This window comes from Sceloporus occidentalis, unplaced genomic scaffold, assembly GCF_023333645.1.
Source record: "Sceloporus occidentalis isolate IW3139 unplaced genomic scaffold, rSceOcc1.0.p SCAF_100, whole genome shotgun sequence".
Classification (NCBI taxonomy): Eukaryota; Metazoa; Chordata; class Lepidosauria; order Squamata; family Phrynosomatidae; genus Sceloporus; species Sceloporus occidentalis.
In genome coordinates, this window is record NW_028317080.1 from 535,702 (window position 1) to 560,361 (window position 24,660).

The following is a 24,660-nucleotide window of genomic DNA, read 5'->3' on the forward strand; positions in this document are numbered from 1 at the left end:
AACATTTATCAATGTCACCTCCATATTTGTTTAGGATACTACATCCAAACTTTAAGCGTCTGGGTCTGGAATGTTAATATAATTGTTAATTAAATTATGCAGATTGTGCCCACTGGAAAATATACTCATATGTAGTGCTGCCAGGTAAATAGCTGTTTATTGATTATTAATCTATCACCATTTGATAAGTGTGTGGATTGTTTTTGTTTCTATCACTTTTAAGTAAAAGATATTTGTTACATTTAAAGGAGAAGACCAGTGGATTTCTTTTTCTCCTTGAACATAAACAGTATACAGAAATGTAGGTTAGCATTAAAACAAACTTGGTTTTACTACATTTTCTTCCAATAAACGTACTTTTCTTTAGACCTGGAGCTGCTGTACACTGAAATCATCAATCATTAGTCAGAGTGTCAGGGACTGGGTGATTAAGACCAAGTCATTCTATCGATTACCACAAACCAGTAAGATAAGGAGCCAGGGTCTTTGTCTAGAAGGTTGGTGTGTGTTATATTAATGGTTTTTATATAAAAGGTTTCTTTAGAAAAAAATTTCACAACTATTGAATGTATCCAATACACTATTTATTGTTTTCTGTAAATAATTACATATTTATGTACTTATTTTTTTCGATAAATAATTACATATTTTTTTGTAATAACGTTACTCAGAAGAGTGCAAATTCCTGGTATAATAATGGTTTCCAGGAGACAGAAAGCCTAATAACAGCTTTATGTGATTGTAAGTATTTATGGACCGTGTCTTCATGCTGTAATTTTATAGACCGTAGAGTTTCTTTTTTCTACACTAACAATTTTATAAATTTGTTATAAAACTTGTTGGGTCAGTAAAGATTTTATGAACAATTCATTTCTTCCTTTTCTTCCGTTCTTCCTTTTTTCCCCTGTGTGTTATAAAAGGCGTGAAAATGGTAAAGCCAATTGTCTCCTGCCCGTCCTCCAATTCTGTGCTTGCGTGCTTTAAGTATGATGTAAAGTGAAATTCCCCCGGGTTCTTCACTCACACGTCACACATAACAGGTTGGGAGAAACGTTTCACGTCTGATGGAGTAGTTATTTGTCTAGATATAAGCAAGGTACTAGAGCTACGTTAGAAACAGGTCCTATAACTGGGTATTCCCCCTTTTCTGACTCAATAAATTGGTCCTTTTCAAAATTAAATTATGACGTAGTGTAAATGTTGACACAAAATCATTATCACTGCATTAATGATAAACGTGAAAACACCTATCGCCGGGGAAGATGTATAAGACACCTGCCTGCAAAACTACCTGACAGTTTAGTGCCTCATCCGAGATCAGATACATTTCTTATGCAGCGTTTTGTTGTTTTAATAGGTTACTTCAGCCCGCTTACACGGCAGCAGAGGGGTTAAACACAATGCAAAAGAAGCCAATTGTGAGTCAGCTGATTGACTGCAGCGCTATCTTTGCGCAGTTCAGCCCCGGCACTCTCATTCATAATAACTCCCAGCTCGTGTGTATGTCTGAGGTTGGATTTTTTTTTTTTATTTAAAGGTCCCCCTTACATTTGCATATTTTGGGAACTGCCAGTTAGTACAAATCCCCCCAGAGCTTATTTTATTTACACATTTACACATACACACTGCCTTTACATACACATCTGCCCATTAACACGCATATACGGCCCTTACACAGGACTGCCCATAAAACACACATATACACATACAATGCCCTTACACATGTACTTAACTCTGAAGTAAAGACTGTGATTCAAATATGATTTCAAAATAACAGCTGAAATGGCAGTTTTCATTTTTTCATATTAGATCCTGTTGCCGATGTATATTAACCTCTTCATGACAAAGCAATGCATTGTTTTAAATGGGTTTAAGGACAATATTAGCCCCTGCTGACAATTTTATAATGAAACATCACACTCCCTGGCATGCAATAATTCCCTCCACTACCACACCATAAAAAATACTTGCCACACTCACTGCAGATTAGGGGGAAGACTGTGAGAATCAGTGCAGTCTTTCCTCCTTCTGACCCTACCATGACATCGAGAGGTCCTCTCCCCAGAATCCCTTTGTCCACTTATTCACTAAGCCTTGCCTCTGTGCATGTATAGATTAACTGAATAAGACATTCTAACCCTATAAGTGCAGGCATACATAAATGTATGAAAACATAGCATAGCAGGTATAGATAAACACATGAACACAAAAACAGCTTTGCACGTATATATCAATTGAAATTCACATGTGAACTCAGCATTTAAGGTATAGATCAAATAAACAGATTTAGACATACAAATCCTGTATTTACAGGTATACAATAATAATGCATGGGCAAATGGCATTGCAAGTATTGATAAATAAAACACACAAACCCAGCATTGCAGGTATAGATCAATTGGAATTCACATAAAAAGCATTCAATGTATAGATAAACCCCCCTAAATTACAGGTATAGACCACAGACTGCACACCCCAAAACCAGCCCTGGCCCTCAGGCTGCCCATATAGGAGCTGATCAGCACCCAGAATACACACATTGGGCTTGCCATCTTTGTCCCTAAACATCCCTTCATGAGTTTACTTTGTCCCCAAGTGCCCTGTGCCATCTTGGTCCCCAAGGCGCAAACACCCTGCTTGTGCAATCTTTGCCTTTCTACAAATATATTATACATCTATGATACATATAAACACTCACTAATTCACACATTTATTTACATAATTCATTCACACAATGTATTCTCTCACTCATTCACACTATTCGTCCACACATTAATTCCTTTTCTCACTCTTTATTTCAGTATTCTTACTACCTCTCTACCCCCTTCTCACTATCTACATACTATCTAACTATATACACATATACACAGCCCTTACAACCCTTTCTCATCTTCCATCATCTTCAATTATCCTGCATCATACATCATCTTCTATCTTCCATGCTGTCATAAGAGCGTGAGGTCTGTCACTCCATGCCTCTGCTTTAGTGCTCCTTCATCACTATGCGCCGGCTATTGATGCAGAGCGCGGGGTGCCGCACTCTGCATCATTTACCGGTGCGTAGTGATCAGGCAGGTTAGAGAAGGATTGTGATCTCCCCAACCAGCCCTGCTCATCGGACACCTCATACCCAGACCAGCGCAATGCCCACGAGGCGCCCGATGAGCAGGGCTGGTTGAGGAGAGCACAATCGCGCAGCTGCCTCTACACTCCCGTGAAGACCGGCCTAGGGGAGGTGGCCTCTCTGATCACCCCTCCCCTATATATACACGCCACTATATTTTTTAGGGGCTTTGTGGTGAATCACATTGCTCGCAGTAATGTGATCCACCATGGAGCTCCTAGAACGCTGGGCCCCTGGGAAACTGCCCATAGTGCCCATGCATTTAGATGGTTTCTTTAATGTTAGGCTGGTTAGGGAGATCTGTGATCTCCCCAACCACTCCTCACACCCAACATTTCAAAATGTGAAAGAGGGACACTTTTTTTTTTTTTTTTTTTACATCGCTCTCGCAGAACTCACCAATACAATTGAACTTTACAATGTTGTGCTGGAATTCCCATGAGGCTCAGCCAGACATACCATTTCCATGATGCCGACTGAGCATCAAGGCAAGTGCAGTTAACAATAGATGTTAGCTGTGAATTACAACTCCCATGATGCTCAGCCAGTCAGGTGTCAACTATGACTTGGCATTGTGGGAGTTAAAATTCACAACTAACACCTGTCACATTATCTGCTGTTAACTATACTTCACATGAGGCTCAGCCAGACATACTGCTTCCGTGATGCTGGCTGAGCATCATAGGAAGTGCAGTCAACGGTAAAGCGACAGATGCTAGCTGTGAATTACAATTCTCATGATTCTCAGCCAGCCAGGTGTCCACCATAATGCTGACTGAGTATCATTGGATACACTGCCTTTACACACACATATAAACATACAGTGTCCTTACACACGCCTGTCCATACACACACACATATACACGTACACTGCCCTTAAACATACACATATAGATATATACTGCCCTTACACACACATATATATATATACACGTTCATTTACCTTACACACAGCTTACAAAACATTTATACTGCTCTTACACACACCTGTCCATACACACACAAACTTATACACACACACACACACATATATACATACATTTCCATAACAACCCTTTCTCCCATCTCTTACCTCCTCCTTCCTCCTCAATCCTTCATCCCGTATCCTGTGGTGGGAGCGCGAAGTCTGTCACTTCAGATCTCGCTTTACCGCTGCCTCATCACTACGCGCCGGCTATTGCTGCAGAGCGCAGGGATGACGTCATATCCCCGCGCTCGGCATTTTTTGCCAGCGTGCCTCGATGAGGGAGCAGTAAAGCGAGGTCTGAAGTGACAGGCCTCGCGCTCCCTAATGTTGACCCGACTAGAGGGAGATCCGTGATCTCCCAACTAGTCCTGCAGGCTGCAGCTGCTGATCCTCGCAGCTGCGCTCACCCTTCCTACGGCCCTGTGCAAAAGTGCTTGAAAGTTCGGTGCCTCATCCGAGATCAGATGCATTTCTTATGTAGCATTTTATTGTTTTAATAGGTTACTTCAGCCCGCTTACACGGCAGCAGAGGGGTTAACGACAATGCAAAAGAAGCCAATTGTGGGTCAGCTGATTGACTGCAGCGCAATCTTTGCTCCGTTCAGTTCCGGCACTCATTCATAATTACTCCCAGCTCGTGTGTGTGTTTGAGGTAGGATTTTTTTTTTTTTAAAGGTAGCGCTGATTACAACCCCCCCCCTCACAGTTGTGTATTGTAAGAACTGCCAGACAGCCCCCCTCCCCCGATACGTTCTCCCTCCCTCCACCCCTCCTTTCTTATGCCCGCCCACACCGGTTCCAAGCAGAGCTGAGCGGGATTCCTGTTGGAATTTGCGTGTTAGAGTAATGGCAGTTTAGGAGAAGGGGGTCTTTTAGTCACGAATACCCGCGCTGCGTGCTCTGGAACCTATCACTGTTTATAGCACTCACTTCCCTTTACTTTCAGCCTCTGTCACGCACGGTTAGGGTGGGTAGGACACGGGGGGGGGGGGGTTGTTGTGGGAGACTGCAGGATGGCAGTGTTTTTGGGCCTTCAGGAAGGAAATGAATGCTGGTTTTAGTTGCCTCATTTCCCTCTAAATCGGTTCGTGTACATCTTTTTTCCAGGGTTTTAGTTAATCGTTCTTACTGAATTTGCATTTCAACAACAGCGATTCGTAGTAATCATCTTAAACCACAAATATGATCTATACCAGATCATTACACTAAGTAAACCTATATAATTGTGCATTGAGACTATATGTGTATGTATATATATGCATATAAATATATGTTCTAAAAATGTCTCATTATACCGTATTTGCTCGATTAGAAGACGAACACCCAAAATCTGAATATTAATTTAGAAAAGAAAGAAAAAAGCCTGAGTATAAGACGACCCTATAGGAGAAGGTTTTACCAGTAAATGTTATTTCATGTACACTACGCGAACTATTTTTTTTTTTAAATAAAAGCTATGATTGAGAAAAATATTTTGTTTTTATTTCCTTTTTTTTTCTTCAACCTGCCCCCCCCAGTTATGCACATCTGCCCTGGAAATGCCTTATACCCCCTATATGCCACTGTGCCCCATGATATGCCTTTTAACCCTCTATGTGCCACTCTGCCTCCAGAAATGCCTTATACCACTCTGACATTTAGGGGGTTAAAAGGCATATTATGGGGCAGAGTGGCATATAGGGAGGTATAAGGCATTTCAGGAGGCAGACTTGCGTATAGAGGGTTAAAAGGCATTTCTGGAGGCAGAGTGGCATTAAGGGGGTTAAAAGGCATTTCACAGAGCACTCTGCCTACAGAAATGCCTTATGCCCCCCATTTAAACACCCTCCCTCCTCCAAACTTACTGGTGCTTCTGAGTCCCCGGTGTGGAGCCGGGGCAGCGTGTAGAAATCTACACGGGGAACTCTGATCTCTGACAGCCGGGGAAGGTCTGCACAATGGACGCAGACAACCCCCGTTGTTACCCGCACCTCCTCCCAGCTGCAGCAGAAGTTGTCTATGCGAATCGCATAGACGTCTACCCGCTGCCTGGACAACACACCGGGGAGTCAGAAGCACCGGTAAGTTGGGGGGGCATAAGACAGGAGGATCCAGGTCCCCTGCAGCGCTGGTCAGACCTATTTGAGGTCTGATTATAAGACGAGGGGTATTTTTTAGAGCATTTGCTCTGGAGAAAACCTCCTCTTATAATCGAGCAAATATGGTATATCCAGAACTGGAAGAGCTAGTTTTCTTTTCATGATTAATATTCTTGTTCCTATTTTAGGAACTTCTGCTCACCAAATCAGTTCTGTTTTGTAAAGGCAGAGAGAAGCGGACATCAGGAGAAGTAATTTATTTATGTGCTATGTCTGGAGCCATTCCACGTAGATCTTGGCTTCCAATTGATTAAATAGTGCCTAGGATTTAAACCAAATATATCTCTAAAACAAAAACATTAATTGCAATAAAAAAAAGTTTATTTGAACTAAAATAAGATTTAAATTGGAACCACGTTTCTAATGTGGTTAATACAAGTTTGCAATGGTCTTTATTGGTTAGAATTCCCTATGATCTGTATACCAGAACATATCCAAGTCTAAAAGCTGAATTTATTGGTTACACTTTGTTTAATCTCCATATCTGTAATCACCCCTGAACGTCCTCCCATATGTAAAAAGGTGAGCTTTTTGGGGTTTTTAATTATATACCTTTTACACTATAATGGTTTTCATATGTGTGGTAAGTTCATGTCCTGTATATAAAAGAAACATTTTTGTTTTATTCATCCAAACATTTTTAAATGAGAAAGTTAGTATCTTCTTTAGAACAATTGCAATGTATTTGCTGTAGTATAGCGGTGGTTCATGTGACAGAGAGTGGATCTTAAGTCAGTTTAGAGAATGATATATATCAGGGATAATACTCATGTGGTTTTTGCTAGTACCACCAGCAGTTATATCCTATGTTCCTAGTCCTTTCACCACATTATTATTCTAGCTATTCTAGATTGATCCCCACATAGCTAGAACAAGTTAAGGTTCTAAATATTCTACCTTGTCTTTTGTACACCCTGCATTTATATTTTTCATTCTAGATCCTTTTAACTAAGCAAGACTACTTATTCTCCAATGTGCATAGAGCAGACCATTATGCCAAGGTCAGGTTATCAATACAGAGTTTGACCAAAGAAAAAATTTACTTTAGTGCAATGGAATTGGTTTTTCTAAAGTTACTTATTTTTTTTATGCGAAAAGCTATATTAGTGATCGTCTACTATAAAAGGACTGACTCTAGGCAAAGATGGATTTCCGACTATAATCATAAAGAATAGTAACCATTCATTCTTACATGATTGACAAAAACCACATGTGTTTCAAATAAAGAACAAATTGATTTGAGTAGGGTCTGCAAAGCTGTTTGAACCTTCCCCAGGCAATAAACTATTCACCAAACACCTGAACTGCATGGGTCTAGTGAATAGTCTTATTCATTGTGATTTTGTAAGCATTTTTACCACCTGCAAATTGAGTTTCGGGTTTGTTTTTAATTGTATCTAGTTAGACGTGGCTTGCAATGTTATTGTAACAGTAAAATGTATCCAAATGAGTAATTTATCAAAATATATGCTGACATTTTCTCTGTATTTATTACATAGTTAATATAATGATCTGTGACTTATCCAGGAACACCCAAAATACTAGCTAGTAAAGGCTGCTGTGGTTGCCCTGTGACTGCCTGTGTGCTATGCATTATGTCTTATGGAACATTCACTGAGATTAGTTCTTCATCCACTGCTGATTTCAAGTTGTTGGGCACATTCTCTATATAAGTATGGACAAATTTCAAATCAGATAATTATAGTGGCATAGGAGCCCTTTGTCTTTATCTTGTGTCATAATTCTTCTCACCAAGTCTTCTAATCTTATGCATTCTCTCAGTGTGATTATCCAATGTTCATTATTTGCTCTTACTGTATTCCTCTTTCCTTTTTTTTATTAATATGACTGTTCCTAATGTGCTAAAACAAAGTTTGCCCTGTCATGCAAGCCTCTGTGCCCTGGGCTCGTGGAGAGGCCTGAGTGCCAGCCTCCTCCTTAAAGACTATGGGCCCTGGCCTTAAAATGGGTTCTGTTTTTGGGGAGATACCTACAAGGGGTCCATTGGCACTACTACTTCCCACTTGTGCCACGTTAACAGAGATTCATAGGACTGTGAAGCCTGGACACAAATTTGGGGTACTTGCATTTTGGGAGGAGGTTTTATGTGTGGTGCTTTACTCTCCTTTGGGTCAGGACTTACAGGACAGAGACCTCCATGGCCAGCATTTGCACCAAGATCTGATATCCAGCAAGTTTCGTACAGAAGTCAGGTAACCCAGCCGTGTTTACAATCTTCCCCATGGACTACAACTGGGCTGAGGTGGAGCCATGTGCAATGGCTGGCCTGCTTGAGAACTATGTGTTTTGTTGCGACATGTATGTAAATGACTGCCTTGTACTGTTTTAAATGCTGGTGTGCTTCTCATCAAACTGGGTTCATGATTTTACCCTCAAGCATCTAGTCTCGGCTAATGTTCCTTGAGCGGAGGGCATTATCAGTCGATAATAAGCCATGGGTTCAGCGGCCTGGGGTACTGAGGTCCGTTACATCCCCCTCCTGTGCCCTGCAAAATGTTTTTGTATAAAATGCTTTGCAAGGTACCTGGGGGCCACCGTGTAGTCAACACTGGTTTATGAAGAAGAAAAAAAAGGTATGACCACCTGTTATATCCAGGCCAATACACACTTTCAAATTGTATAAAAAACAAACAAAAAAAAATCCTGAAGGTTTTCCATGGAATAGAGGAAAATCAGGTGCCTATTACTTGGAATATTTGTGGCTGAAGCGACAAGGTGGTTCTCAATTTGCCTTGTCATGTTCCATTGAAATTACAACATGGTGTCTCACAACAGAATGCCTCCAGTATTTGAAGTTTTTATTCTAAGTAGTTTTTATTTTATTTTATGTTTGCATTTGGAATGCATGGAAATGTTTTAAAGAATGATGGATCCTCTTTAAAGTTGGCCTTCTAAATCTAGTTAGTTAAATCTGATATATAGTATCTGACAACCTTCCCTTTAGAATGAAAGGGGTATTAGTCTGACTTCTTATGTTACTATCGATAAAAGCTCCATTCTACCTTTTTTTTCTTCCCTGTTTTATCATGAAAAAATTTACTTAGGAAGGATCATTATTGTGCTATATAAACATGATGGACCATCCCGTGACTCCCTCTCATCACCACTCTGGATACTTTCCGCTCCATTGAGAGTTATATTACAAATGACATGCAGCAAAGTGAGACGCGCAAGGGTTCACCAAGAGGTTGAGGAGCCCCCTTCAACTTTTTACCTCTAGTTATGCTGTGTGCGGTAAGAGTGCACTAAGGACATGGGGCAACTGATATGATGAAGCGACAGCTTCTAAAAACAAAGGAAAACACAGGTGATGATGTGTATTGGTAATACAAATCTAGGTAATTAGCTGGTAAAGCCACAGTTCTAGCTATTAAAACGGTAATAATAGCAGCATGACAAAAAAGTCAAGCCAGTGACAAATGCTTTTAGTGTGACACATACAACATGTTCGAAACCAGCAAACTGGATACTGCTTAAAATCCAATCCATTCTTCTACGGAATGTGTGACAAATAAAGCACAAATACAAGCGTATGGGGGAAAAAAACTATATATTGATTTTAGGTCACTGCTACCGGTTATAAAACATATAACATACACAAAACATTTGATAACAATACAAAACAGATATTAAAATAACGAAGAACCTCTAAGCTCACAGCCTTTTCCCAAACGCCATCTTGCGCTGTTTCATTCCGAGTCTTCTGACCCAGAACACCTCTGATCGCTGTGCTCCTTTTTTCTTAGGCTATTGCAGCCTCTAACCAGTTATCCCAGAATCCCTTGTACCCCCCAGAAAGTGGTTCTGCCCCTCTTTGCAGAGATTTCTTGTATGGCCCAGTCATGCAGGAGATAGACATTCCATGTGAAAATACACACCTTTTTGTGAAAATGCAGCATCTTCCGCTTTAGCTTTCTGAGAGGATCCTGTCTCTGTTGGAGCCGTTCATTTCTTAACTCGTTGTCGTTCATTACTATCATGCACTTTATAGAAGCTAATGTAAAGCCAGATAAAGATATACACAGCAAGTGAGGGTCATAAGCACTGACGAGAGCTTAGTGTGCCAAGTTTTAATTATGCAAAATTTAAGGACCTTAATCAAAGGTCGACACCGCCCTTCTAAGTAAGGGCCTAGGGCAGCAACTAGGGTTTCCAAATTCAAATCAGATCAGGCATATCGAGCCACCTTAAAGTGCCAGAGACATCTCCTTGCTGCTACACACGAGATCCTCCAAACAGGGAAGAGCTCTGCCTATTTCTGGACGTCCATGGGGAGGAACGTAGCGCGATCATGTAAAGTAAGGTTACGTGACCCTGTGGTTAAACGGAGGCTGCTTACAGGACTAGGGACCGGACGGACACTCATTGTATAGTGCAGAAAGCAAGGAAACAAAGCCAAATCATAATCAACCAAAGCGGCCATACAGAGATCAGCGCAGTCAGGGTACAAATGCCAGGAATCAGGAGCCAGGAGGGTAGTCAGACGAAGCTGGGTCATACACAGGAACAACAGGGTGCACTTGGTAGCAGGAAGAAAAACACAACGGCAAATGCATCCTCCAGGCTTATATAGGCCAGACCAAGGTGAAGCTTCAAAGAACCGTCCATAACCCACAGTGAATTGGTTGAGAGCTCACAACACTAGATTAATCTTGCTGTGAAACAATGACAAAGGGAAGACTGTGGTTAAGCTAAGGAGTGAGTGAGAATGCATGCATGCATGGATGAGCTAAGGGGTGAGTGAGGGAGTATGCATGCATGAACGTGTAAGTGTTACACACCCATGCTCACACAAAGCATGTGAGCATTAGACATGTTCAAATGGGCCAAAAACTATTTGGACAAAATTTTCAGTTTGTTTTCGAGCAAGGAATTCCGTTTGGTTTGGTCGAAAATTCGAGGGCATTTTTAATTCTGGAACTCACTCATTCCCAAAATGTTTCCCTACCTTCTCTGCTGACTGCTTCCACTTCATTTTCTTCTTCCGCATTGTCTTCTCCTTTCTCTTCTCTCCATCTTCAATCTGCTATCTTTGTCCGCATCTCCACAGCCATAACATTCTATGAAAATGTCGGCGCTTGCGGTGATGTTCTCTAATAACAAAGAGAAAACAAAATATGATAAAAATTACGTTTATTACATTAAATTAAAAATGTAATAGGTTGGTAACAGATCCCCCCATCCATCAAATATCAAAAAACATATCATGCCATGAAAAACATAATTGTTAAAACATAAGTAAAAATGCACTACACTATCCACACGGTAAAAGACCCACTGTTAAAATAAATTAAACTAGGATCGAAATCATTACAAATACATAGTTTCCCCTATACTGGACATCAACGGCACAGCTGTACCAGGTTGTGAACGTCATTATGCGCTGGAACGCCTCGTGACCTGATCTTCAGGCAAAGTTTTTCCATTAACCCTTTTCGCACCCCCCTGCTTAACGTCAGAGTGAAAGCCGGCTGGCAGGTGGTGGTCCCTTCTGTTTTTGTGGTGTTTGTGACAGCTGAATTCCTACTGACAGATTATATGTGAACATGCTCAAGTGATGGGGCTGGCAATCCCCTTTGATACCTGTCAATGCTAAGATACACTGGAAACCAGGAGAGACCTAGCGTGATAGTTTTTTTATTTTAAAAGTCTCTAAACTTTTATTTTATTTTTTTTAAAACCTTTTACTTTCTACCATCAGCCTTTGACAGTTTGTGGTAGTCATTTTTTGTGTTTTTTCCCCCCACACATTGTACTTTAGGTATGAATTTACAGCCCTTGGTATATGTCACTGTCACACAACACCCCAATACGTGTTCAGCAACATCTTCTGAGTACACTGATATAACCCATGCATGTGGTTTGGGGGCTAAAAGGCCACATTTAGGAGGTGCATATTTTATTTTAATTTTGACATCTGGTCAGTCTGCGTCTCTGCCCTATTTGGGACATCTTTGAACCTGGCTAATTCAATTTGCCCCATCAAGCCCTACATCTCTTTTCAGACCATCCAAGGACTAGCTGAGCACCCTGGGAGTATGGTCAATCACATATTGAGCGCTACCTCTGCCAAAGATAAAGGGTTTGGAGAAGCTTCTGCTGCACGTTCAGTAGGAAATGTGCACAAAGCAGAACGCTTTTTGGTAAACTTTTAGGTCACGACTTGCATTAACTTTACTCTCAACACGCCTAAGCGGTAGCAGAAACATTGGGACACTGCATAACCTGCACATGTTATATGATACAGTGCTTAGAGTAGCAATTCACCAAAACATAAGACCAGCAAGTTCACTGTGAAATTAAATTCAACGACATACAATACACACCATCCAAATTGAGAAGTTTACCATTAAGAACCCCCTACTCATTTATTCTTCTCGCTTCTAAAGGTAGTTTATTTTATTCACATATTTTGTGAGCAGGGTAGAGGACAGGATGCTTACGTTAATTCAGTGTCATAATTGATTAATGCTGACAAGAGGAGACGGGTGGGTGTAGGGGGTAGACTGTGACAAGACAGATGACAGAGTTGCATGCCAATGCGTGAGAATCCTGCCCCAGCTCTGTTTTTCTTGCGTGACTGTTGCTTCCTCTTTTCCAGAAGAAAAAAATCTTATCTCCTGACAGTCTTCCTTAACCCCTTCACATTTTTTTTAAAGGGGCTTAGGAGTTCAGGACAAATCAGTGCTAGCTTTTCTGTTAACTCTTTGAACATAGAATGGACTGCAGTATAGGAAGCTGTTGCAACATGCACGTATTTTCCATTTAAAAGAGAATACAACAGATAAAAAGTCACTATGTAATAGTTCAGTGTCCTAACAAGGCTCCCATAGTTTTACGTTTAAAATGATTCATTTGTGCATACTTCAGTTTCAGATGTAAATGTATTGCTTGGAGGTTTTTCAGCACTAGCATAGTTTACTATTTATAAGTGCTAATTGCAGAAAGTGATTATTATATATATATATATATTTTTTTTTTTTATATAGGTCAACAATGTATGCAGCGCTTCTTACAATAAATACATTCAAGGGGTATGGCAAGACTAGAATTCATAGACAAAGCCAAACTGATATACATTGAACATTACCCAAACAGCTTGTGAGAGCTAAACAAAAAAGAATTAAAAGATCGTTAGGTACAAGTGACAAATCATTAAGCAAATTACCATAAGCATAGTTTTAAATGAATTATTATTCCATCTTGAAAACATGAGTTTTTCTTGTTAACATCCAGCACGGCAGAGTGAAAAAGTAAAAAAGTCTATGGTCAAGCCATGGCCTGGTCAGCCAAACGTGACCAAGCCATTGTCAAGTAGTTGCGCAAGAGATTAGGAAAAGATGTGTTCAGGTTAGTGGCCGTCACATTTGATATGGGACAAGGATTGTAGAGGTTGTTACCCTCTAAACACATAGAAAGCCCATTCAGCGTTCAGTAGGACAATTCTTTAAAAACGTGCAATAGAAGAATTTCTAGAGAAACATAAAAAAAGACTGATATCTAGGACCATAGATTTAATTGTAAAAATGAATGTTAAAAATCAAGCATGAATTATATTGGAAACACATGAGTAAATAATTGAATTGATAACTGGGTGCAGGGATTTATGCAGATGAGGGAAGCTTTTTTTTAATTATGCCTAGGTGGTATTTAACCCCAGCGGTGATGCAAACATTTTGAAAAGGTGTTGGTAGGGTTTAAGGGAAGATTGCACTTGTGTCATATGTGTTTGCAAAGTATTGAGTTACGACATATACGAGCTAAAATACGATTTCTCTTTAGAAAACATGTTCTTAAAGCAGAAGGTTAACCCCATACTTTTTATTTTTTTTCTAAGTGCACAAAGATGCTTATAAGCTATTTATAACTAGCAGAAATATTAACCTAAATTAAATATCTGCGCAAGATGGATTTCACAGATCAAGAGGAAAATACAATATGTTTAAAGATATGGCTCGATCTGAACAAGGCGCAAAATGGAGAAAACAAATATAAATCTAACTACTAATCCTTGGTTATGTGATATGGTACTGTGAATAATAACCAAGACATCACAGACAATGAAACTTACAGTTACACCTAGACTGACACCCCCATGACAAATTGTAGCATAATATACTTATTAAATTGAACGTGTATGATTGTATTTATGTATGAATGTTTTTTCTTAGTGTCATTGTTTTTTGCCCATGCCCTTTTGTAGATCTAATAAAAAAGCGTTCACGGAGGTCACCGCAGAGCTTGTCATGCAATTCTACTAACATTTACAATCAATGACCTAACTTACTCGCATAACAAGTTACAAGGCAAGTCATAGGGAACAAGGCAAATGTTGACAATTTGTGCATAGCAGATGCAATGACACGGCCCCTAGAACTTGATGGGGAGTCCATGGCATACATTGCATTCCATGGCATCCTTTTACAGGCTTTATGGGCCCTTACCTGAACTGCAGATTTCCTGCGCATCCCGCAAGGCTGCCTTCGCGTTGCTCCCTCACAGCGTCTTCTCTTGTTCCGCCCAGGAACCCAGTGGAGTCACGGGAATTTACGTCACTTCACGCGACTCCGGTGGATTCCTAAAGGTAAATTCAAAACAAAATGCTACACGAATAAAACGGTAGGACTCAAAAGCATTCAGTAAGTAGTCCTAATTAAATATATGGAATCAGAAACCACTGCAGTAGATCCATGTTTGAGACCAATCAATCATCTTGGGTGCCGTATTGGGACACAGCGCAATTGGGTCTGCCTGCAAACAGTCTTGTGCCGAGGGGGGATAGGGAGCCAATGAGCAGGTTAGCGAGTCTGAACATAAACAGATGCAAAAAAAAAAAAAAAAAAGTTTTATTGGTACTGGGAAATGACAAGAGAAACACATTGTCCGGAAAGAACTTGTTTTTCATGTTTACCATTAGCATGTAGGAGGAGACAATGCTTATGGAGGGTCACGCATTAAAGAACCTATCGCCCAAAAGTAGAATCATTAATTGGAGGACACATCCAGAAGGTAAAGCATTATGAACGTACGACGGTTCTTCTTATGAGGGTTAGTTATGATCAAAATTTGATTTATGTCCCTTGTCCCTACTCTAGCTCACATCTTCAACCTCTCCCTTACTACTGGATCTGTCCCATCCTCCTCCAAGCATGCTACCATTACTCCTATCGTGAAAAAGTCCTCCCTCGACCCGACTGATCTCTCCAATTACCCTCCCATCTCTCTGCTTCCTTTCACCTCCAAGCTTCTGGAAAGAATTGTTTATATCCAATTAACTAAGTTTCTAGATTCCAACTTCCTGCTTGACCCTCTTGAATCTGGTTTCGCCCTCGACAATCTACTGAGACCGATACTCTACTAATGACTTACTCACCGCTAAATCCAAGGGCCACTACTCCATGCTGATCCTACTGGACCTTTCTGCTGCTTTTGACAATGTGGACCACCCTCTTCAAATACTTCATGATCTTGGTCTCCGTGACACTGCTCTCTCCTGGCTTGCTTCCTACCTCTCTGATCATACCTTCAGCGTCTCTGTTTCCGGTAACACTTCCCCTCCCCTCCCTCCCTCCCTCTCTGTGGGGGTACCCCAAGGCTCAGTTTTAGGACCCCTTCTGTTCTCTCTTTACGCTTCCTCACTTGGCAAACTGATCTCATCCTTTGGCTTTCAATACCACCTGTACGCTGATGACACCCAGATCTATCTATCCTCTCCTGATCTCTCTCCCTCTCTCTTAGATCGTGTAACTAACTGACTCGCCTCTGTCTCTACCTGGATGTCTGCACCTTTCCTGAAACTCAATCTCTCAAAAACCCAACTTCTCATCTTCCCTCATCTATCTCCCTCATTGTTAATGGCGCTATCATCTCCCCGTCTACTCATGCACGCTGTCTTGGTGTCACCCTTGACTCCGACCTCCCGTTCACACCCCATATTCAGTCTGTCTCCAAAAACTGTCTCCATCTTAAAAACATTGCCCGCATCCGTCCCTTCCTAACACAGCAAGTGTCACGTGAAGATAAGGTTTCATCTTTCAACAACCCCTGAAAGAGTTTCCTAAAGCAGCTGCATGAATACCTTATGTTCGTATACCTTCACTAAGGATGCAGCAGAGCTGGGGTCGGTGGGAATACGTTTTTAGTCACATGGCTTTAAAGCTTACAGATTATGTTATGCCTATCCAAATACACAGTAAAAACGAACATATGTTGTGAAGTTATATTTTATTTTTGGAAACAAATCTTCTATACATCTATTTACATCAATGAAGAAAAAAAAAAAAAAGTGATTGTGAAACTTGCCAAACAGCTATATATTACAAATGAAGCAACAGGATGGTGTTTTCTGTAGTGTAGAATATATCATGCAGCTCCTAATGTTAGATATTTCTTTAAAAAATCTAGTCTTTATAGAATGCATTTTTGTTCAATTTCTCAAAATGCTATAGATATTGCTATTGAACAGCCATGTTTTGCATTTGAATAAATCGCGTACCAACACACTTCCATATTTCTGTGCATTCTATGAAATCTTTGTGCTCTTTAGAAGATTGCATTCAAGCATCAAAGTCCAAAGTAAAAATAAAGGTTTTAATCCAGTGGATAAAGAAAATACTTAATCTACTTGATCTTCCAAAGACTTATTTTTTTAAGAATAACGGGAACAACGTATATACCATTACCTGGAATAATGCACATTGGTTGTGCGGGTGTTGGTCAAAACCAGATTGTGTAAAACAGGAAAATGGCAGCTGCACATTTGTAGTAGATACTTTCCACACTTCTCCAAGTTACTCAATGACCAGCCCTACTAGGCCCAGGACTATGCAATGGAGCCCACTGTGAACAAGCCAGTAGTTCATATGTAAGAGGTACATAAGAGCAATAGAAGCTTTCACAGTTCAGTCCTTTGCATCTCCTACTCCATCAGCATTTATTGCAAACATGGCCTCTGCTTCCGGAAGACATGGCGAATCATAGATCTTACAGATGCGCGTTTCACCCCTGCCTTTTCTTAGGTACAATCTGCAAGAGAAGAAAATTAGAAGAATTATGAACCAAGTGAGTCATCAGTCTAAAGTATATCCAAGTACTATTCAGAGACTAAGATTAATAGATTTTTTTGAACAAAGATGCGTTCGCATATCAGAAAAACGTAGTTCCGGGCAAGCTGAACGTTTCACATCCAACTGGAAGTTCTCCTGTTAAGACTACATGCTCCACGAATGCTTGGCACTGGTAGAATTATGGTAGTCACAGTTCTGCAATAGCTAAAGAGCTACATGCCACTTTTTCTCTTTGAATATACCTTAAATCTTTTTGACCTTTTAGCACTGAAGGAGCAGTGTTAAGCTTTCACCGTCCGGCTTTAAATACATTGCTGTACTTGCTTTCTGTTTATGTAATAAATTACTGTATCAAATAATTGATTTGTCTAAATACACATGTATTTGATCTTACAGGACTCTAACTTGTCCATGTTAATTTAGGGATACTATGTTTCACGTGGTCTATAGAGAACATGATTAATAACCAAACGCAGTTGGTGCAGGCTAATGAAGAAAACAGGTATTTGTATATATTACCTTGTAGTAGAGGCATGAGCTATAATATTCCCTCCAATGGGCTTCTTGGGGTCAGCTGCAAACATGGCAGCTCCATCTACTTGTGCCACAACCTGGTTTGTGATGACAACTGCCACTCCAAACTTAGAAGATTTGCAAATAGTAAGGGAACAAAGAAAAATAAAACAATTTTCATTAAGTATCACTAAAGAGGGCAGCAAAGCACTGTAAAGGCACTGCAGCTTACTATGACATCAGAATTCACATTTTAAATTATCTGGGTCATTTCAAAATTATGTACAATCCAGACCAGGAGAAATTCTATGAACAGTCTATTTTTTCTCTAAAACTTCCAAAGCAATCTCATAAAGGCCTGGTATCAGATGTGCAGACATAAATTTTGCTTTGTCATAACAGGGTTTCTGCTTTTACCTCATCTGCAAGTCTTAGAAGCATTCTTAGGAAGCGAGCCAAGTGCATCTGTCGTGCTGAAAGTTCCCCTCTGCCAGAATAGTCTGTCCTATAGAGGGCTGTAGCACTGTCCACAATAAGAAGTGCATATCTGTAAAGAATCACCATCTATTAGGGCAAAGTTAGAAAGGTCATGACATAAACATCGTAATCAATAGGTTATTTCATCATCTTAAAGGGGCAGCAATACCATCAAAAGGAGTGTTTGCATCCCTAACATCCCTTTTGAGTGATGCTGAGCTTATTTTAGTGTACAAGCAGGTCACCTGTGGAAACATGGCCTTCTCAGCGCGACAGGGTTCAGCAGTGTACCCTGGGCACAAGCAGACTTATGAGCCAACAAAACAAAAGGGCATCAAGTCAGCTCTAAAGAATTTCACACCAATAATTTTCACAGACTGTCTAGATCTAAATTCAACATTGTTTGGCTAAATGTAAACTATTGCTACCCAACCTGATCATGCTCCTAATAACCTTCCTTGGTTTAGTGTCTTTTAGCAAGTACTACTATAAATTTGTTTGATGTGGCACAGACTTGACAATAATAAAAAAAAAATAAAAAAAATTTAAACCCGCAGTTTGGGTCTTGGCAAACCCCTGAACTCAAAACCATAAAACATGCTGCCGCCAACTTTGTCTAGGAAACAGAAATCTTGATGTTTCCTGAAGTGACCAAGAGCAAAACATTGTTTTCTCCCATAAAAGCATAGTGGAAGACTGGAGTAAAACACTAGGAACATTTAAATGGAACAAGATCTAACAGCTTTCACATAGACAGACATGAAAAGCCTACTAGCTCTTTCAGCATTCATATATTACAAGCTTCCAATTAATAAGTTATTTATAGCCAGGTTAAGAGCCGCCATAGACTAATTTACGTGGCTTAATTAGGCGGAAGATACAAACATTTAATTAAGAGCTCTGGATGCAATTACACATTACCTAGACTCAGCCATCATAGCAGATGCCTGGTACAGTAGCTGGGTCTGATGATCTGTGTTGAAGGCACGTGCATAAGCCACATTATCTAGAACATCGCTACCCGATAAGCCATACCTAGAACATAAAAAACACTTAGATTTTTTTTTTAAGGGAACAACTAATTTGCGGTTCTTTCGTAAAAGTCATCTATTACATACCTTTCAGCCACGGCAAGTAGACGTTCTGGTCGAAAAGTGCCTTCAGTGTCAATGTACATGGCTTTTCCCTCACCACCACCTCTATCAATAGGGAGCTTCAGAGTCAAAAGAAATATTAAGACATAAGAAATCCAATGATCTCCAACTCTCAAGAAGGGAAAAAACCCATAAAGAACAACGCACAAAGTAACTGCGTTACAGCATTCCTAGAAGTCAGGAGGGTCTACTTTAGAACAAACAAAAAACAATGTAAATCAAGTTTTATAGAAAAACAAGCACTCTAAACAAAGGATTCAAAGGACCAATTTTATAAGAACTATTCAACGGATGCGAGCCCTTGGACCACTTGCAGGGAAGAATTTTCTTTGCTCAAAGTATACTACTTTTTCTCACTGTTCAGTTCTTCATATTCCTACTATATTATAAAATTATGGACTAGTAATACAGTCAGCAAATTATGCCATCTATAAAGTGAAGCATGACATAATAGCTCGAATATAGCTAGCACAAAGTAAGGGTGACAATTTGTAGCAAGACTATTTCTTCTAATATAAATGCTTTAGGAGGGAACGTATTAATTGTCCTTTCTTCATAATTTCACCGTAGTAACCTCTGTAAAATAGATTTGAAATATAACTAAAGTAACTTGGAGATTACCAACCTACATAACTTTGAACAGACTTAAAAAGAGTAAGTTGCCAGAATTCAAAGTTTGCGGAGTTCAAATTTGCAAACTAACATTTAGTGCAGTTAATAATGGTAATTTTTAGGTAAGATAAAAGGTGTGCCATTTTCATCTTTGAATTTTATCACTTGATCTTCAACAGGGTTCCAAACTTTTGCTTGTGCTGATTTGATATAATTTGGTTTGCAATTAAATTAAAAGGCCAAGACAGTGAACACACACTTCATCTATTGTGTGTTCCTATGAAGTAGTTCCTTTTCGATTTTACAAAATATATGTGGCTAGAAATATCTGTTGACTCTCTACAATAGACACATTAAAAGATATAGGTCTAAATGCATGATGTACAAAGTCTGTACAACCTGAGAAACAGTCTTACTTGCAACTACTTCCTTGGAAAGTCACTGTTGGGATCTACAACTTAGACATTGCCAGAATCTTTTCTAACAGCAAGTTTTGACTTACCTGACATGTAACTGCCAGAGTGTGACATAATTGTGTTTTACCAGTACGGAATTCACCAAACATCTCTGTAATAGAGCCTGTTTCAATGCCACCTGAAAAAGGCAGGTAATTAGAATCAAGACAATGAATTGGGAAAATAAGATGTCCAATTTCGGCCTACATAACCGTTTCCCAGACTTAATAACCAAAGTTGATAAAATTAACGTGCTCAGAAGAACCAGAAATGCACTGAAGATGCAGTATATTGATTACGTCTAATAGGTGTGAGCATTGCGCCCCTAAAAGGTGCAGTCTGAGGTTAATAAGGACAATCTGAGCCTCATGAAAATGTATATAGGTGTTCATTTTGCATGGGTATTTTACTAAATGCAAGACTAACATGCATTCTCAAGCTAGAGGTTCTGAACTAATACAAAAACAAAACAGAAAAGACTATAGAAACACGCATTTTATATGTAAAGTAGCAGGTTTCTTATGCATAACTATGTCCAATTTCCCAGCTGATAAACTGCACTGTCTTCCACTATTATGGATATGAAACAGTATGATGAATTCACCTTGCAAAAGTTTGTCCAATTCTTTGGAACCAGTTGTTATTTGTATGATTTCTGATCGCCTCTGGTGAAACTCTGTTGCTGTAGTAAACCCCATGGGAACTAATTTAGCAGCTTCAGCCTTGAATATATAAAAGAAAAAAAAAGGTAAATTGTAATTTACAAATAACTTAAAATTACAGACTCTGGCAATGACTCAATGCCATTTTTTCCATAAAAATGTGAGCAATGGGCCAGTAACCCAATATCAAGTATAGATGTAGCAAGTAGTATAACATAATTTGACTTAGGGAAACAGGTGAGGAGCGCCCTGCCCAAACAAGCTTACAATCTATAGAATAGCCTAAGCTTATTATACCAACTTTTTATAAGACGACCCTATAAGAAAAAGGTTTTACCAATGAATATTAATTCATTTAAACTATTTTTTTGTTTTTATTTCTTTTTATTTGCCAACCTGCCCCCAGGCTTGCCACTCTGACCCCAGAAATGCCTTATAACCCTTATGTGCCACTCTGCCTCCCTGATATGCCTTTTACCCTCCTATATACCACTCTGCCTCCAGAAATTCCTTATACCCCTATATGCCACTCTGGCATACAGGGGGTTAAAAGGCATAACATGGGGCAGAGTGGCATATAGGGGGACACTTACACACCCAGACACTAATATACACTCAAGCAACTAAGGCACTTCACTCACTGCGATGCCTCAGCAGACGCTTACTGCAGCTCCCACAGGATTACGCAATGACGCTGTGTGACCCCGCCTCCTCCAAAAAATTACCGGATCCGCCGATGACTTTGGGACAGCACAGTGCCGCCGGGGTCCCAGTCTTGCTTCTGATCTCTCTGACCGGCTCTGCTTCCCCGGCAGCGGGCAGGTTATCCCGGCAGTAGAAAGGTACGCGCGTATGCAACCTCTGCTGCTGCCCGCACTTTCACCGGTGCTCTGTGATAGACACCGGTGGAAGTCCCGGCAGCAGCGGAGGTTACCAGACAGGAGGATCCAGGTCCCCTGCAGCGCTGCGGGGGGGATCTGGATCTTAGTCTGATAATCAGACCTCTATTTGAGGTCTGATTAGAAGACGGCCCCGATTATAAGATGACCTCGTCTTATAATCGAGCAAATGCGGTAATATTTTCTCATTAGAATAATTAACAATTCTTCACTTGCCATCTAAATGCTAGCACTAATAGATTGCTCACGCTGAAACCGAAAAGGTGTATTGGTTTAATAACATGAAAGCAACATCAAGTTTCGGAGGAAAAAAAAAACAAAAACACCTGACAAGATTTGTTTAACTTTACACAGTAAATGTGTTGTCTTAATGGGACTGCAAACAGTATAGATGAATATTAAAAGCTGAACAAGTTGAATGATCTTACCAAGATTTTTTCAGCTTTAGCTTCACTGATGCCCTTTATATTCAGCAATTCCTTTTTGGGAGCATACGCAACTGCCTCTACGGTGTGAAATCCAGCCTCCTCTAATTTCTTCACATCATTTGCATTTATTCCACATTGCTTGTAAAATAAAATGAGGGGAAAAAAATAGCCTGAATGCATGTCACCCATATAAGTCCAGTTCAGTGAGTCTTTGGCCTCGTTGCATTTATTTGGAAAGAAATTTGATTTAAAAAAAAATAAAAAGCAAATCCTGCACAGTATTCTCATAACCAGAAATAAATGACAATGTTCAGTTAGCGCTGCCAATAGTTTAGGGATCAGAGTAGTAAGTCCTAATCTTCCTTGTTTCTGCTGCGTAGAGAGCACCACAAGGTTTCTTTGCTGAATCCAGAAACAAAACACTATCGTCAGTTTACGTTCATATTAAACTACGCCGCTACCAGACCAGTTAAATGACTAACACGACATAGATATGATCTCTGCTAATTTTGTGAACTGGTTTTCATAGGCCGGACAACAACGAATCATGTCTGACATTTTCTTCTGGTCGTGAACGGGTCAGTGGATAGCAGCTGCACTAAACCGTTGATGGCCTGTCAGCGCTTTTTGCACCGGTATACATAAAAGCATATGCTAGCACGTCTCTGCTTTGGATCACACTCATTGTTCTCCATTCACCAGTGAGTTATAAAGACACTCTGTTTAATGAATCCACTCGTCTGCCTCTCTTTCGCTGAACAGACATCTCATAATGATCTGTCTAAAGTGCGCTAAAATGTATTTTAGTTGGTTTCCAAAATGTACAACTTTTACCCCATAACTACTTTGATGACATCATACGGCACCAACAAATAGCTCTCCTTTGAAAGCCTGACATACCTCCAACCGGGATATAGCTTGTGGTCCAAAACTCTCCTCCTCTGCAGCTTCATACTGCACTTGCATGGCCATCGCAGACTAACTGGAACGAAGCAGATACATTTAAATTTACAATCTTTACAAATAAATTACCCAACACGTACAAGTTTACATTAGAAAGTAAAAAAAAAATACACGGTTTGCATGGCCCACGCTTCCAAAATGTACAGATACATTTACATCTGGAGAAGAGACATATGAGGTTCAGAAAGCTTATGTAACCAAATCTCTGAAAAGCAGGAAAGTCACCTGAAGAACCCATTGAGCATTTAAGAGGATGTAGGCGTTAGCATAATACACAGCCCTGTCTCTTTGGTTGAATAGAGATTTAATTTTGTTTTGGCAAGACCACAAAGCTGAACAACCAGAGGCCTCCAAAAAAGCATGATGACGTCATGTTGCCAAACCATATCACAGAATAAGATTTCCTACTAGCTGCAATAATATAGGGATAAGCAGGACCTGACAAGCCATTAACTCAGCCCCATGGTTAATTGGAATATGTTGCGGCCCTCTTTACATTTAGACAAATAAGTGTGTCGAAACATATGAATAAAGTTTTGTGAGAGACAGTTTGAATGCATCTAAATGCCAGGGCGTCCCATGCCTAAGACGGAGGGCCGTTACCGTTTGTAAGCAATGGCTGACGACAGCCTTTAAAGTTCCAAACAATGTGTCTCAGAATCCAGATTTCACGCCAACCACCAAAACCGGATCTCTTCAAATATGCAAAGCGGAAGCACGGAAAGCGCAGTACGAAAGACCCGCCAACCCATACGTAATACGTCACCACGCACGGGGAACACCCACCGATGCAACGTATAATATTGTTGTTTGGGACGTCCAGTGAAAGGCGCAGAAATGTGACGTGTATCCAGTTCGGCTGGAAGGGGCGATACTCAGTACCCGGGAGTAGTTTTTGTTTGTTTTCCTCTTACGCTGTATTACTCTCTTGTTAATTAATATTGTTGGAAGGGTTTGTGTTACGTGAAGCATCAGCGCAGGAAAATATGTAAAGTAAAATAAAGGGACAGTGTAATGTCCCTGACAAGCCCACTAAAGAAGAATGAAAAAATAAAAAAGCACCTGAGGGAGATGCTGCACTTCTCCAGAGTATTCAGAGGATTCTTGCCACTGATTTGCTATGTTTGGCGCAGTCACACTGGTGTCTGAATAAACCCTTTTCTGTAGTGCCTGTGAAAATT

General features: G+C 40.1%; 1 protein-coding gene across 1 annotated transcript; it reads right to left on the bottom strand.

The window, feature by feature from the left end:
* Positions 1-17,151: 17,151 nt before the first annotated feature.
* On the bottom strand, positions 17,152-23,488 carry LOC149284020 (DNA repair protein RAD51 homolog A). The gene is made up of 9 exons (XM_089497195.1): positions 23,417-23,488; positions 22,517-22,654; positions 21,132-21,249; positions 20,575-20,666; positions 19,425-19,519; positions 19,228-19,341; positions 18,247-18,376; positions 17,836-17,957; positions 17,152-17,275 (listed from the first exon to the last, which is right to left on the bottom strand). The coding sequence occupies exons 1-9, from the start codon at positions 23,486-23,488 to the stop codon at positions 17,152-17,154; spliced, it is 1,005 nt and encodes a 334-aa protein (XP_089353321.1).
* Between the last annotated feature and the right edge of the window lie 1,172 nt (positions 23,489-24,660).

Excerpts from the sequence above, each read along its gene's own strand:
- LOC149284020 (XM_089497195.1), bottom strand. The coding sequence starts at position 23,488 with ATGGCCATGCAAGTGCAGTATGAAGCTGCAGAGGAGGAGAGTTTTGGA. Across the intron at positions 20,667-21,131 it reads ATTGGACAAACTTTTGCAAG|GTGGCATTGAAACAGGCTCT; the intron begins GTGAATTCATCA and ends TGCCTTTTTCAG. Across the intron at positions 17,276-17,835 it reads GCTCATGCCTCTACTACAAG|ATTGTACCTAAGAAAAGGCA; the intron begins GTAATATATACA and ends CTTCTCTTGCAG.